Below are 14,501 nucleotides of genomic sequence, written 5' to 3' on the forward strand. Positions count from 1 at the left end.
GTCAGGATGGTGAGGGGCTTGGAGGGGAACTTCCAGGTGGTGGTGCTCCCATGTGTCTGTTGCCTTTGCCCTTCTGGATGGTAGTGGTCATGGTTTTGGAAGGTGCTGCCTTTTAGCTTTAGGCTTGGTGAGCATTTTCTAAACCCAAAAATTAGGGTGTGAACAATTGGAAAAACAATGAGATGCCCTCGCTCACATGAAATATTGGGGTGGTCTCTCTCCAGTGTGACTGTGTTGCTCTGTCAGTCAATGGGATAACCGACTTGATCTCTTCCCACATCCAGTTGCTGAGTGATCAGTCTGCAGTGTGAATGATCCACGAGTTTCCAGCTCAGACTGGAATTCGGTCCCTTCCCACATTCAACAACAACTTGCATTGATATAGCACCTTAACAGTAGTAAAAATGCCCCAAACTGCTTCACAGAAGTGGTAACAGTCCCCACATTAACAAGATGGTTTCTTGACAACTCTGTGCTCATGTCTCCAATTGAATCTCTAAAAGGCTGCTGTAATTTCCATACAAAAAACAGGAATGCACAGATTTTACTGACATAAACCAGTGGCTCTGCGAAATGTTCTATAACATTGCGTAACGACCTTACGGTTGGAAAACCACAGATCCGCTGACTCAGTATGATCCATGCCTTGGTTTGCCTGCTAGGAATATAAAATAAACAGCAATTGTTTGTCTATTTCATGTCAGTGACATCACACACATTTATTTTAGTCCAATGTCTCAGAGCTGATTGTCTCCCAGACAAATTTCTTCCAACAGTCTTAATAACGAGTCTTACCTGTCTCCCACTTTGTTTCTATTGCTCCTGCATTCAGCCGATCCCATTCTTATTTCCATGGATACTTCTCACTGGTATTGTCACTATTATTTTCTTCGCTTTACTGTTTCTAAATCCGTTTCCTATTTGCTTTATGTCTCCCCATTCTGGCTATTCAGGCATTGTTCCCAGAGTTGGTAAGGATATAAAATGTGTCAAGCAGCATGGTATATATACTGTATCTGCTGTGTGCTTGCCATTTTCACCAGTCCCTCTATATCCTCCTGACATTTTTTACTATCTTCCTGTATTTCCCAGTTTTGTGTCGTGTGCAAATTTGAAATTCTGCCTGTATCCCCATGTCCGGGTCAGTGACATATATCAAAGAGATCAGCAGTGCCAACACTAGACCCTGGGGTCACACTGCTGTAAACTCCCATCCATTCTGAAAAACAAACTTTTCTGCTTCTTGTCCCTGAGCCAATTTTATATCCAGGCTGAAATTCATGGGTTTCAGCTTTGCTGACAAGGCTATTGTGTGGTACCATATTAAACATCATTTGAATGCCCATGTAAAAGGTATCAACCCCACTCCCCTCATACACCCTCCCATTACTTCATCAAGTTGGTCAAAAATTATTTGTCTTTAACAAATCCATGGATTTTTTTCATTTATTAATCCATGCTTTTCAAAGTGCCAATTGATTTTCTCCTGGATTGTTGTCTCCAACCTTTCCCCACCACAGATGTGAAGCTGATTGTCCTGGAACAGCTGTGTTTTTGAACAGGGGTGTAACATTTACAATCTGTCAGTCCTTTGGCACCACTACTATATAAGGAGGATTGGAGATTGTGACCAGAGCCTCCACAAGTTCCATGTGAAGGATGCTGTCTCTGACAGTGCAGCAGTCCCTCAATGTCACCCTGGAGTGTCAGCCTAGATAATGTGCTCAGGTTTATTAATATTTCCTCTTGTTATTGATGTGGGTCATTAAGAAACAATGGACTCTTATGATGTCATCCAGTCCCAGTACGATGATGTCATGAAGACTATTAAATACCAGCGGAGCCTTAGTGGTGAAAACAGTTTTGTTCGAGATGGCAGCAAGTCCATTACTGATAGATCAGCAAATGGAATTAATGGGAAAGAAAGTGAGGCAGCTCATGAACATCAAGAATAGTGTTGTAAATTATGGAGAGGAACAAAATCTTCAGTACCTGCTAGGTATGGTGCAATACATGTCCCAGGAGCAACAATGAGTAAACTCAGGGGAATATTGAACTATTGAATCAAAGCAGAACTATATTCTTTCTCCTTGTGACCTGCCTCAGAATTCTCTCCATCACCAGACCATCAATATGAGGAGAATTAACATTTCCAAGAGGAAAGTAGAGGCTGTAATTATCCAGGATGTTGTTCTGAAATTTACGCTACCTCCCATTGTCACCAAAGCTGGTAAGAGGCCACTTAATGTTAGGATTTTGCTGTTGCCTCCATCCCAGATGTGGTTCAATATAGACTTAATGTTAAGAGAAAGGGGTGGGATTGGATGGTCAAAATTGCTCACAGGCTATAGAGGGTGATGTTTACTAGAATTGGCCAAAAATTGTGGATCTCATAGGAACCAATACTTTATCCCCAGGATTAGTCAGTTTGGTTGGTGTTGTCCACCTGATAGGACAGGAAGTGTCCTCATGTCTGTCTGTTTGTATTGGTGTGAATGTGTCTCTGAGTGTGTATACGTGTGTGCGTGTGGAGAGAGGATGCCTGTATGTGTGCATCTGTGTGTGGAGAAGATGTCAGTATGTGTGTTGTGTGTGGAGAGAGGGTGTGTGTTTGTGTGTGTGTGTGTGGAGAAGATGTCAGTATGTGTGTTGTGTGTGGAGAGAGGGTGTGTGTGTGTGTAAGACAGACAGACAAAGTGTATGTGGGTCTCTGTGATTGGGTCTCTGTGTGTGCTGCTTCTCATTCACAGTAACGTAAACCTTCCTCTCCAAACAGACAATGTGGCTTTTGAGAATCCCATCGAGTGATGTGAATATTACAATTACAACATTCTTTAACTACAGGCTGACTGTGTGCTGTGTAAAACCTGACATCAACAAACCAGGTCCACTTCTCCTGGAACAACATGAAGTGTCTGCTGCTTTCCAGGTCCCTTCCTTTCCCCTCACTATTATCCTCAGACCATTTGCAAATTCCTTGTGAGGTGCGACATTCTTTTCCGGAATCCATGTTGAGGATCTCCAACGGATCCTTCTCTCCCCCAGTGATCAGAAACAGAATCTCTTAGGATCCCTTCAAGCATCTTCCCTGTGATCGAGGTCACGCTGATGGACCCGTCATTCCCTGGCTCTGATTTGTCCCCGATTTGGAAAGTGGGAACACCATGAGCTACTTTCCAATCTCAGGGAACAATCGCTGACTCTATTGAGCTGCTGAAGATACGGACAAGAAGCTCACAGAGCTCCTGTCCCATCTCTTTAAACCCCCTTGGGTGGATATCATCTGGACCTGGAGCACCATCTAGTTTGAGATTTCCTATTTTCTCCAGGATGGCAATCCCTTTCTATTTTAATATTGATGATGTTATTGTCGACAGCACACCCCACAGCTGGAATCTGAGCATCATCCACAGGAGTGCAGACTGATGTGAAACAGTCATTTAACAGCTCAGTCATAGCCTGGCAATCTGTTTCAATCTGTCCTCACCTGTCTTTCAGTGGCTCGAAACCACCTTTAACCATCTTCCCACTCCTGATGGAGCTGGGAAAGCTTTGCTGTTATTCCCACAATTGTTCACCACCTTCTTTCCCAAAGAACTCTTCTCTAATGGCTGCTTTTCTCTCCCTCAATTGTGGGTGATATATGTCTAACACACACGCACACATCAATAAAACAGGGCATTCCAGGAGATACAAAGCAGGTCTTTCTTTATCTGGAGATAAATGTCTGTTGTATAATTCTCCCAGCAGTTTACAAGTACCTCTGAAATAGTCCATCTGCTATTTTAATGCAGAATTTAATCAATGTATTTAAAATAGATTTATTATAAATGAGTTAACACCTGCCTTTCAATGGTGGATACAGAATAATTACCACAATCATTTTCAGCCTGGAAACTTAAGCCTGCCATTTCACTTTCAGTCAGGAACAGTTTTACACCAATCTCTGATTTGACAACACGTTTCCAGCATTCACCATTGTTCTTCCTGACTCTAAACACAGTTGTAAAGGAGCCTCCTGTTCTGTGTTCAGGAGCTCTGAACCATGGAAGAGAACAGCTGGGACACATTTCTTACACACCTCAGGGTTAAGCCACACAGGGACTTTGCTGTCAGTGAAGAGAGAGGAGAAAGACCAAAGTGCTGTTTGTCCCTCTCAGTGTGACCCTGGGGGACTGTGTCCAGGATGAAGTTCTGTTCCTGCCTTATGATCCTCGACCCAGATTGTCCTTTCTGAGCTCCAACCAGGTGATAACAAAGAACAAAGAAAAGTACAGCACAGGAACAGGCCCTTCGGCCCTCCAAGCCTGCGCGATCATATTGCCTGTCAAACTAAAACATTTTGCACTTCCGGGGTCCATATCCCTCTATTCCCATCCTATTCATGTATTTGTCAAGCTGCCTCTTAAACACCACTATCGTACCTGCTTCCACCACCTCCTCTGGCAGCGAATTCCAGACACTCACTACCCTCTGCGTTAAAAAACTTGCCCCGCACATCTCCTCTAAAGTTTTCTCCTCTCACCTTAAATCTATGTCCCCTAGTAATTGACTCTTCCACCCTGGGAAAAAGCTTCTGACTATCTACTCTGTCCATGCCACTCATCCTTTTGTAAACTTCTATCAAGTCACCCCTCAATCTCCGTCGCTCTAGTGAGAACAATCTGAGTTTCTCCAACCTCTCTTCATAGCTAATAACCTCCAGACCAGGCAGCATCCTGGTAAACCTCCTCTGCACCCTCTCCAACGCCTCCATATCCTTCTGGTAATGTGGTGACAATGTGTTGTTAAATACTCAGGTGGGAAAGGCTAAAAACTACAACAATGTATTCAAAACAAAGCTGATTTGTTTGAAATTTATCCAGAATATTAAACTCCACCCTGGTTACAAGCACGATTAACATCAGCAGAAACAAACCCCAATTGTCAGAATGAAGAGTGTTCAATCCTGGATGTGATTAACAGCAGCAATATCACAGCAGAATCCAACTCATTCAGTCACTTATGAACTCACTGGTCTGTCAGTAGGTGAGGTGACTGAGTGAATCACTTCCACACACGGAGCAGGTGAACAGCCTCTCCCCAGTGTGAATGTATTTGTGTTTCAGCAGATCCGTTTTGCTTTCAAATCTCTGCTCACAGCCAGAACTTTGAATAGGTTCCTTATCAGTGTGAACAAGTTGATGTGTTTTGAGGTGGGATGACTGAATGAATCTCTTCCCACACCTGGAACAGGTGAACGATCTCTGTCCCCCATGTGAGTGCGCTGGTGGACACTGAGTTCACATGAACACCTGAACCCAGTCCCACAGTGAAAGCACATAAACTGTCTCTCGTCAATGTGAATATGTTGATGGCACGTCAGCTTCACAGAACTTTTATAACATTCCCACAATCCAGATATTTAAAAGATCTTCCGCCAGTGTGAACTCACTGCTGCGTCAACAGGTTGATTGAATCACCGAATCCCTTCCCACATATGCAGCAGGTGAATGATCTCTCCCCGCTGTGAACCATCAGTGAATGTGGGTTGTTAAAGCTCTTGTCACAGTCTAAACGTTTAAACCCTCTCTCCAATCTGAACTAGGTATGCAGGCTCGACAGAGAAAGATGTGAGGTTAGAGCTCAGTCAAGGGGGAATTTTTGAGACAGTTTATCCCGGTAGGCTAGTGGAAGGGAGGGAAGTAGCAGAGGCAGCTGATCGGATTGTCTCAATCTTAGTGACAAAGAAGCTCCATGAGCTCCTCACACTTGTTGTTGGAGGTGAGGATGGAGGAGAGAGGGAGAGCCCTTCAAAAGGAACTAACTTGTGTTTGACATATTAAAAAGATTCAGCACACTGTGTGTTTGGGAAAAAAACTGATTTATTTGACTTTTACCCAGAATATTTGCCCCTAGAATTAGGCCAGGGTTTATTAACATCAGCAGAAACAGACCCCAATGAACATGGTTCAGTCCTGGATGTGATTAACAGCAAAATCCAATCACTGTAGTCATTTGTGAGCTTGCTGGTGTCTCAGCAAGTGGGATGACTGAAGGAATCCCTTCCCACACTCAGAGCAAGTGAACGGCCTCTCCCCAGTGTGAACTCGCTGGTGTAAAATGAGGGCAGACGACCACCTGAACCCAGTCCCACATTGAGAGCATCTGAATGGTCTCTCGTCACTGTGAACACGTTGATGGGACATCAGTTCGCTGGAACTTTTAAAGCACTTCCCACAGTCTTGGCATTTAAAAGGTCTCTCCCCAGTGTGAACTCGCTGGTGTGTGAGCAGGGTGGACAACTGAGTGAATCCCTTCCCACACTGGGAGCAGGTGAAAGGTTTCTCCCCAGTGTGAAGCCGCTGGTGTCTCAGTAGGGAGTTTAACTGAATGAATCTCTTGCCACAGTCGGAGCAGGTGAACGGTCTCTCCCCAGTGTGAATTTGCTGATGTACAGTGAGTTCAGATGATCGCCTGAACCCAGCCCCACAGTGAGAGCACCTGAATGATCTCTCATCAGTGTGAGTTCGCTGATGTTTAATGAGTGCAGGCGATGTCTTAAACCCACTCCCACAGTGGGGGCACATGAATGGTCTCTCATCTGTATGAACACGTTGATGGCACGTCAGATCACGGGAACTTTTATAGCACTTCCCGCAGTCTGGACATTTATATGGTCTCTCATCAGTGTGAACTCGCTGGTGTGTCAGCAGGTTGTATGAATGCGTGAATCCTTTCCCACACTCAGAGCAGCTGAACGGTCTCTCCCCAGTGTGAATTCGCTGGTGTCTCAGCAGGGTGGATGAATCAGTGAATCCCTTCCCACATTGGGAGCAGGTGAACGGTCTCTCCCCAGTGTGAATTCGCTGGTGTCTCAGCAGGGAGGATGACTCAGTGAATCCCTTCCCACACTTGGAGCACATGAACGGTTTCTCCCTGGTGTGAACTCGTTTGTGTCTCAGCAGGGACGAGGAATCAGTGAATCCCTTCCCACAATCAGAACAGGTGAACAGGCTCTCCCCAGTGTGACTGCACTGATGAGTTTCCAACTTGGATGGGTAATTGAATCCCTTACCACAGTCCTCACATTTCCGTGGTTTCTCCCCATTGTGACTATATTTATGTCTTGACAGACCAGATGATCGGCTGAAGCCTCGTCCACACACAGAACACGTGTACGGTTTCTCCCCACTGTGAACGGTGCTTTTTCCTTCCATGTTCAAAATCCAATGATATTCAGGTTACCACAAATTGTGCGACTCCGTCAGATCCTGATGTGATGTTTGGTTTCAGATTCCAGACTGCAAATCCTCCCCTTCTGATACCCTGTAAAATTGATTTAAAACAGAAAAAAGAGAGTGAGGGCAAACCCACAAAAACACAAAGGCAGGCTGTGAAATTGAACTGAATGAATCTGGTAATCTGTGGGCCCAGAGCTAGGAATAAGTGACCATGAAAGCTGGTGGATTGTTGCAAAAGCCCAACTGGTTCACTAATGTCCTTCTGGGAAGGGAACATGCCACCTGGTCTGGGTCTACACAAGACTCTGGCCTCTGTTACAGGAGAGAAAGGGAGGGAGAGAGGGGCAGGAGAGATGGGGGTGAAAGGTTTTATACATCTACAATGCAACTAAAGCTTTTACAGAATCTCCCAAACCCTCAGCTTCCATCCCGAGAAGGACCAGGGTAGCAGGTGTATGTGAACACCATCACCTCCAAGTCACAGACCATCCTGACTTCTCTGACATCCAGTACTGGGAAAGAGAAATTTCGTCCATTTAAATATTGAGAAGGCTGAAGCCATTTTCTTCAGTCCCTGTTACAAACTCCACTCCCTAGCCAGACTCCATCCCTCTCCCTGGTAACTGTCTGAAACTGAACCAGACTGTTCACAACCATGGTGAAATATTTCACCCTAAGATGAGCTTCCAACCACATATCCACAGCATCATCAAGACCGCCTATTTCCACCTCAGTAACATCGCCTGACTCCACCCCAGTCTCAGCTCATCTGCTGCTGAAACTCTCATCCATTCCTTTGTTACCTTTAGATTTAACTAGCCTAATGCTCTCCTGGCCAGCCTCCCACATTCAACCTCCCTGTAATTTTCAGGTCATGTAAAACTCTGTTACCCGTGTGCTTACTCGCATAAAGTCATGTTCACCCCTCACCCCTGTGCTCAGTGACCTACAAAGGTTTCCTTTCCATAAGCACCAACATTTAAAAATTATCATCCTTGTTTTCCTCCATGGTTGTGATCATCCCTGTCTCTGTAATCTCCTCCAGCCACACACCCCTCTGAGATCTCTACATTCATCTAATTCCGGCCTCTTGGGCATTCCCGATTTTAATCGCTACACCATGGGTGACCGTTCTTTCATCTGCATAGTCCACAAGCTCTGAAATATCCTCCTTAAATCTCTCCATCTCACTTTCCCCCTTTAAGATTCTCCCTAAAACCTACCTCTTTGGCCAAGCTGCCCTAATATTTCTTCTTGTGGCTCAGTATCAACTGTTAATTTGTGACATTTCTGTGAAATGTCTTGGAAAGTTTTATTATTTTAAAGGCACAAGATAAATACAAATTATTGTCATTGACTTGGACATATATCGTTATTTCTGTCTCATCAAGAAGACATTGTAACTCAAAGCGTGAAGCAGACAGAATGAGAACAACTTGTCCATCAGTCATTGAAAAGGTTCCAAAAACATTGCCACTACTAAGATGGCGGCCGCGCATGCGCCATGCTGCACGTTGCCCCCAATAAAGATGGCGACCGTTAATCAGGAGCTGCAACTGGGAGAAAGCTGCGGCCTCGCTTGGTGCATAAGTGGGGACGGCCCCAGGGAAACCGGGAAGTTCGATTTTTGGTGTTTGCGGTTTACGCAACATGTTTACGAAACCGCTCCGCTCACTCGCCGGATCCATCACTCCCTCCAACCCGCTATTCACCCACTCACCGATTGCGGATCTAAGAAACAACCTTATCTCCAGCGCCATTACTCACACTGCGCATGCTTCACTCCCAACCCGGCCCCACCCCTCATTCACTCCGATTGGTTGGAGGACCAGCCGGTCCTCCAGTGCTGCCCCCTCTTTCTATTGGAGCTGCCGTCAATCAGCCGGGCATTGTGACGGTTTCAGATGCTGATAGCGGCCACAGACTCAGCCTGACTTGCTGATTCTTGGCAGCATTTTCTGTTTGGGAATTAGAGCTAGAGATGGATGGTCAGTTCCCCTCTGTCCGGGGGGGATTCACATTCATTTCCCTAGTGCACTGATTATCACCTTTACTTTACATGAGAAAGTCCCCGGTTCAATCCCGGCTGGAAACTTTGTGTTTACAATTATTTTTTTTTTATTCATTCATGAGACGTTAGGGGGAAGTTCAAGGATTTTGACCCGGCGACAGTGAAGGAAGGGCGATATATTTCCAAATCAGGATGGTGAGTGGCTTGGAGGGGAACTTCAAGGTGGTGGTGTTCCCATCTATCTGCTGTCCTTGTCCTTCTAGATGGGAGTGCTCGTGAGTTTGGAAGTACTGTATAAAGAGCCTTGGTGAATTCCTGCAGTGCATCTTGTAGATGGTACATGCTGCTGCTACGGTGCGTCGATGTTGAGGGAGTGAATGTTTGTGGAAGGGGTGCCAATTCACCAAGGCTCCTTCAACACCACCTTACAAACCCACGACTATTCCCATCGAGAAGGACAAAGGCAGCAGATAGATGGAAACACCACCAACTCCAAGCCACTCACCATTCTGACTTGGAAATATATCACCGTTCCTTCACTGTCGCTGGGTCAAAATCCTGGTACTCCTTCCCAAACAGCACTGTGGGTCTACCTACACCACATGGACTGCAGTGGTTCAAGATGGCAGCTCACCACCACCTTCTCAAGGGCAACTTGGGATGAGCGATAAATGCTGGCCCAGCCAGAGAAGACCACATCCCATGAAAGAATCATTTTTAAAAAAATCAAGCGGGTTGCTTTATCCTGGATTGTGTCGCGATCTTGTGAGTGCTGTTGGAGCTGCATTCATCCAGGCAAGTAGAAAGTATTGCATCACAATCCTGACTTGTGCCTTGTAGATGGTGGACAGGCTTTGGGGAGTCAGGAGGTGAGTTACTCGTCGCAGGATTCCTAGCCTCTGACCTGCTCTTGTAGCCACAGTATTTATATGGCTGGTCCAGTTCAGTTTCTGGTCAATGGTAACCCGCCAGGATGTTGATGGAGTTTCAGCGGCAGTAATGCCATAACAATTCTATGATTCACACATCAACCGTCCTGCCATCCTTAATGTGTTTTGAATAATTACTTAATTATATTAATCATTTATTTATATTGCATTTTTATACATTTTATTATCTTGACCTCCAATTTGAATACTATTTGAAAGCTTAAGAATACAACTGACCTTAAGCACTCACCAGATACTCACCAAGCAGCTAGCTCCTTTCCCCGTAGTAGAGCAAGAACCAATTCCTACAGTGTGAGAAAGATAGAAAAAGGAAATGAACATCTCCTCCCTCCACTTCACCAAACACCCCCTCTCACCGAACTCCAAGTATGCAATCATTTGCCTTAACTGCACTCCTTTTCCTTAGCTGCACTATGGAGGTCTGTTTTTATAGCCAACCGAACTGGGGCTAGAGTAACCAGATTCAACCAGTTAGCTAATTAACTACTCAGCTCTCACAGCAGAGAATGAGTCTAAGCTGCAAGAAAAAATCTTAGCCTGCTTACACAGTACTTTCCAGTTACTGCTAAGGGAGTAAAGGTTAACAGCAGGAAGAGGGAATGTGGAGCTGAGGCCTCAGTCATATCAGCCATGATTTTATTGATTGGGTGAGCAGGCTAAAGGGGTCGAATGGCCTACTCCTGCACCTAATTCATATGTTCAACACAGTGTGTTTAATACAAAGCTGATTAATTTGACTTTATTCAGAATAACAACTGCAATAATTGGACTTCAGTTTACTAACCTCAGCAGAAACAGACTCCAATGAATATGGTTCAGTCCTGGATGTGATTAACAGCAAAATCCAATCGCTGTGGTTACCTGTGAACTCGCTGATGTGTCAGCAGGTGGGACATCCGAGTGAATCCCTTCCCACACTCGGAGCATGTGAACGGTCTCTCCTCCGTGTGAATTCGCTGATGTGTCAGCAGGGTAGATGACTGAGTGAATCTCTTCCCACACTCGGAGCAGGTGAACGGTCTCTCCCCAGTGTGAATTCGCTGATGCATCAGCAGGCTGGTTGAGTGACTGAATCCCTTCCCACACTTGGAGCAGGTGAATGGCCTCTCCCCATTGTGAACTCGCTGGTGCGTGAGCAGGCTGGATGACCGAGTGAATCCCTTCCCACACTTGAAGCAGGTGAACGGCCTCTCTCCAGTGTGAACTCGCTGGTGTTCAATGAGGTTAGATGATCGCCTGAACCCAGTCCCACAGTAAGAACACCTGAACGGTCTCTCGTCAGTGTGAACACGTTCATGGTACATCAATTCCTGGGATCTCTTGAAGCACTTCCCGCAGTCTGGGCATTTAAAAGGTCTCTCATCAGTGTGAACACGCTGATGAGACACCAGGTATCTGGAATTTTTATAGCACTTCCCACAGTCTGGGCATTTAAAAGATCTCTCCCCACTGTGAACCCGCTGATGTCTCAGCAGGACAGACGACTGAGTAAATCTCTTCCCGCACTCGGAGCAGGTGAATGGCCCCTCCACATTATGAACTCGCTGGTGTGACTGCAGGTTGGATAACTGCGTGAATCCCTTCCCACACTTGGAGCAGCTGAACGGTCTCTCTCCAGTGTGAGTGCGCCAATGAGTTTTCAGCAGGGATGGGTAATTGAACCCCTTCCCACAGTCCCCACATTTCCATGGTTTCTCCCTGTTGTCCCTGCATTTATGTTTTGACAGGTCGCATGATCGGCTGAAGCCTCGTCCACACACAGAACACGTGTACGGTTTCTCCCCACTGTGAACGGTGCTTTTTCCTTCCATTTTCAAAATCCAATGATATTCAGGTTATGATAAATTAGGTGACTCTTTCAGGCACTGATGTGATGTTTGGTTTCAGATTCCTGACTGCAAATCCTCTCCTTCTCATACCCTGTACAGGAAAAAAAGGGAGTGAGAGACATAGGTCAGAGAGGCATTGGGTAAAGCAGAAGGATTTCATATATCTATCACTCAACCAGAATTGACAAAATCTCCTGAACCACTAACCTTCACCCCCTAAAAGGACCAGGGTAGCAGGTGTGTGTGAACACCATCACCTCCAAGTTACACACAGTCCTGGCTTGTCTGGCATCTGGTACTGGATGAGCAGAAATTTCCTCTATTTAAATATTGGGAAGACAGAAGTCATTTCCTTCAGTCCCCGCTACAAACTCCACTCCCGAGACACCGACTCCATCCCTCTCGCTGACAACTGTCTGAGACTGAACCAGAATGTTCACAACCATGGTGAAATATTTCACCCCAAGATGAGCTTCCAACCACATACCCACATCATCACCAAGACCACCTATTTCCACCTCAGTAACATCGCCCGACTCCACCCCAGTCTCAGCTCATCTGCTGCTGAAAATCTCATCCATTCCTTTGTTCCCTTTAAACTATCCCAACAACCCCCGGCCGGCCACCCACATTCAATCTTCCTGTAATCTTGAGGTCATCCAAAACTCTGCTGCCCATGTGCTTACTTGCACCAAGTCTTGTTCACCCATCACCCCTGTGCTCACTGACCGACAAAGGCTCCGGGTAAAGGAGCAACAAAATTTTGAATTCCTGATCATTTCAAATCCATCTATGTCTTTGTAATGTCCTCCAGCCTCACAATCCTTCCTGATATCTTCACTTAGTTTAATTCCGGATACCTGACAATTCCCAATTTTAATTGCTCCAGCTTTGGTCACAACCGCTGCACATTGCCCCCTATAAAGATGGCGGACACATGCGCACTGCTGCCCATTGCCCCCTATAAAGATGGCGGACACATGCGCACTGCTGTCCATCGTCCCTGATAATTAAAAAGATGGCGGCTGTTAATCTGTGGCTGAGATCAGGAGAAACGATGCAGCCGCCAAATCTGTGCAGGTGTTGGACCGGAAACTTATTATTCGCGTCTTGAGGTCTCCAGCAAGTGTTAATGAAAACTCCCCACTCACTTGGCGGTTACATTTTCCTCACCCACCCGCTGGGTCGATTCCTCTGCTCTCCTCGCTGATTCAACGCGGCCGCCTCTATCCTTCCAGCACCGGACTGCGCATGCTCTGGTTAGAGCCCCTGCTGCGCATGCTCTAGTCACTGCCTGGCACTGCGCCTGCGCGAGCGCCACCCAACGTGAAGATCGAAAAAAAGCAAAATCCTGCAGATGCTGGAAATCTGAAACAAAACCAGAAAAATGCTGCAAAAACTCAGCAGGTCTGACATGATGTCTGTGGAGAGAGAGAGAGACAAAGTTAACGTTTCGAGTCTGAAGAAGGGTCATACGGACTCGAAACGTTAACTTTGTTTTTCTCTCTCCACAGATGCTGTCGGACCTGCTGAGTTTTTCCAGTATTTTCTGTTGAAGATAGAGCATATTCAATATCTCGGTGAATGCTGGGTAATGTTACCGCCATTGAGGTGGAACATAGTTGAATACAGAATCACATTTTGTGATCCCGCTTGGATTGGAGGCGCAGATGTAAAATTATGTCAATTTATACAGCAGCCAAGTGCACGGGAGGCCTGGTCCGTGTCCCTACGTGATGAGAGAGAGAAATGGGCAGGGTGATGAAGAAGGGTTTTATACATCTGTTCCCTCTCTTCCCTTCATCCGTTACACTGGGTGTCTCCACCTCGTGGGCAATCACAGTATTTTCCCAATTTACCTTAACACCGGGGACTTTGCTACTGAGTGTTCATTGTCCATTCAGGTCACTCCCCATGTCCTGACTCATTAAATTTATACTGGTGTCTAGATTAAAGACATTTATACTGGTGTCTAGATTAAATTTTTCAATAATTTATATAGATTCTTCTTTCCCCACCTATTTCCATTATTTTTAAATCTAAAACTAAAACCTTTAGTCTTTCCACCCCACCCCCACTAGAGCTGTACTTTGAATATCCTGTTTTCCATTCTTAATTAGCACTTTTCTCAGACAAAGACCACCACCTTCAACACCTCTTTGACCCTTTTGTCTGTGACATCTTTTGATTATTATCTGCTCACACCACACCCTCAATGTGTCTCTTCCCACCCACCCACCCACCCACCCACCCACCTACCTTAAACCAATTTATATTTCTCCCTTGTTGAAACTATGCTGCAGTTCTGCCGAAGGGCCATGAAGGCTCGAAACGTTGACTGATTTCTTCTCCGCCGATGCTGCCAGACTTGCTGAGTTTTTCCAGGTAATTCTGTTTTTGTTTTGTTCTAGATTAAAGAAGGTCGGCCAAAATATGCTCGATGTGCCAGTCGGGTAGATATAAATAAACTATTTCCTCTGGTGGGTGA

The 14,501-nt window shown here is 45.7% G+C and overlaps 3 protein-coding genes across 5 annotated transcripts in view; 1 reads left to right on the plus strand and 2 right to left on the minus strand.

Moving 5' to 3' along the window:
* Window positions 1–14,501, plus strand: part of LOC144697978 (uncharacterized) — a 608,842-nt gene that overhangs the window by 552,572 nt on the left and 41,769 nt on the right. The window lies entirely within an intron of this gene.
* Window positions 1–14,501, minus strand: part of LOC144697525 (uncharacterized) — a 248,637-nt gene that overhangs the window by 19,923 nt on the left and 214,213 nt on the right. The gene's annotated exons all lie outside the window — the stretch shown is intronic.
* The window catches only part of LOC144697471 (uncharacterized), a 346,752-nt gene continuing 337,873 nt past the window's right edge, over window positions 5,623–14,501 (minus strand). Inside the window, exons 2-3 of one of the 3 annotated variants that reach the window (XM_078569450.1) lie at window positions 11,046–12,104; window positions 5,623–7,173 (exon numbers count right to left, since the gene is read on the minus strand). In XM_078569450.1, coding sequence (XP_078425576.1) covers window positions 5,994–7,173; window positions 11,046–11,995 — 2,130 coding nt within the window. In that variant the 5' untranslated portion in view covers window positions 11,996–12,104 and the 3' untranslated portion in view covers window positions 5,623–5,993. Of the gene's footprint in view, window positions 7,309–8,943; window positions 8,987–10,424; window positions 10,444–11,045; window positions 12,105–14,501 lie in introns of those variants that run through there. The other 2 variants (XM_078569449.1, XM_078569448.1) reach the window with 2 other exon arrangements.

The sequence above is a fragment of the Cetorhinus maximus genome, chromosome 23, assembly GCF_964194155.1.
Source record: "Cetorhinus maximus chromosome 23, sCetMax3.hap1.1, whole genome shotgun sequence".
Classification (NCBI taxonomy): domain Eukaryota; kingdom Metazoa; phylum Chordata; class Chondrichthyes; order Lamniformes; family Cetorhinidae; genus Cetorhinus; species Cetorhinus maximus.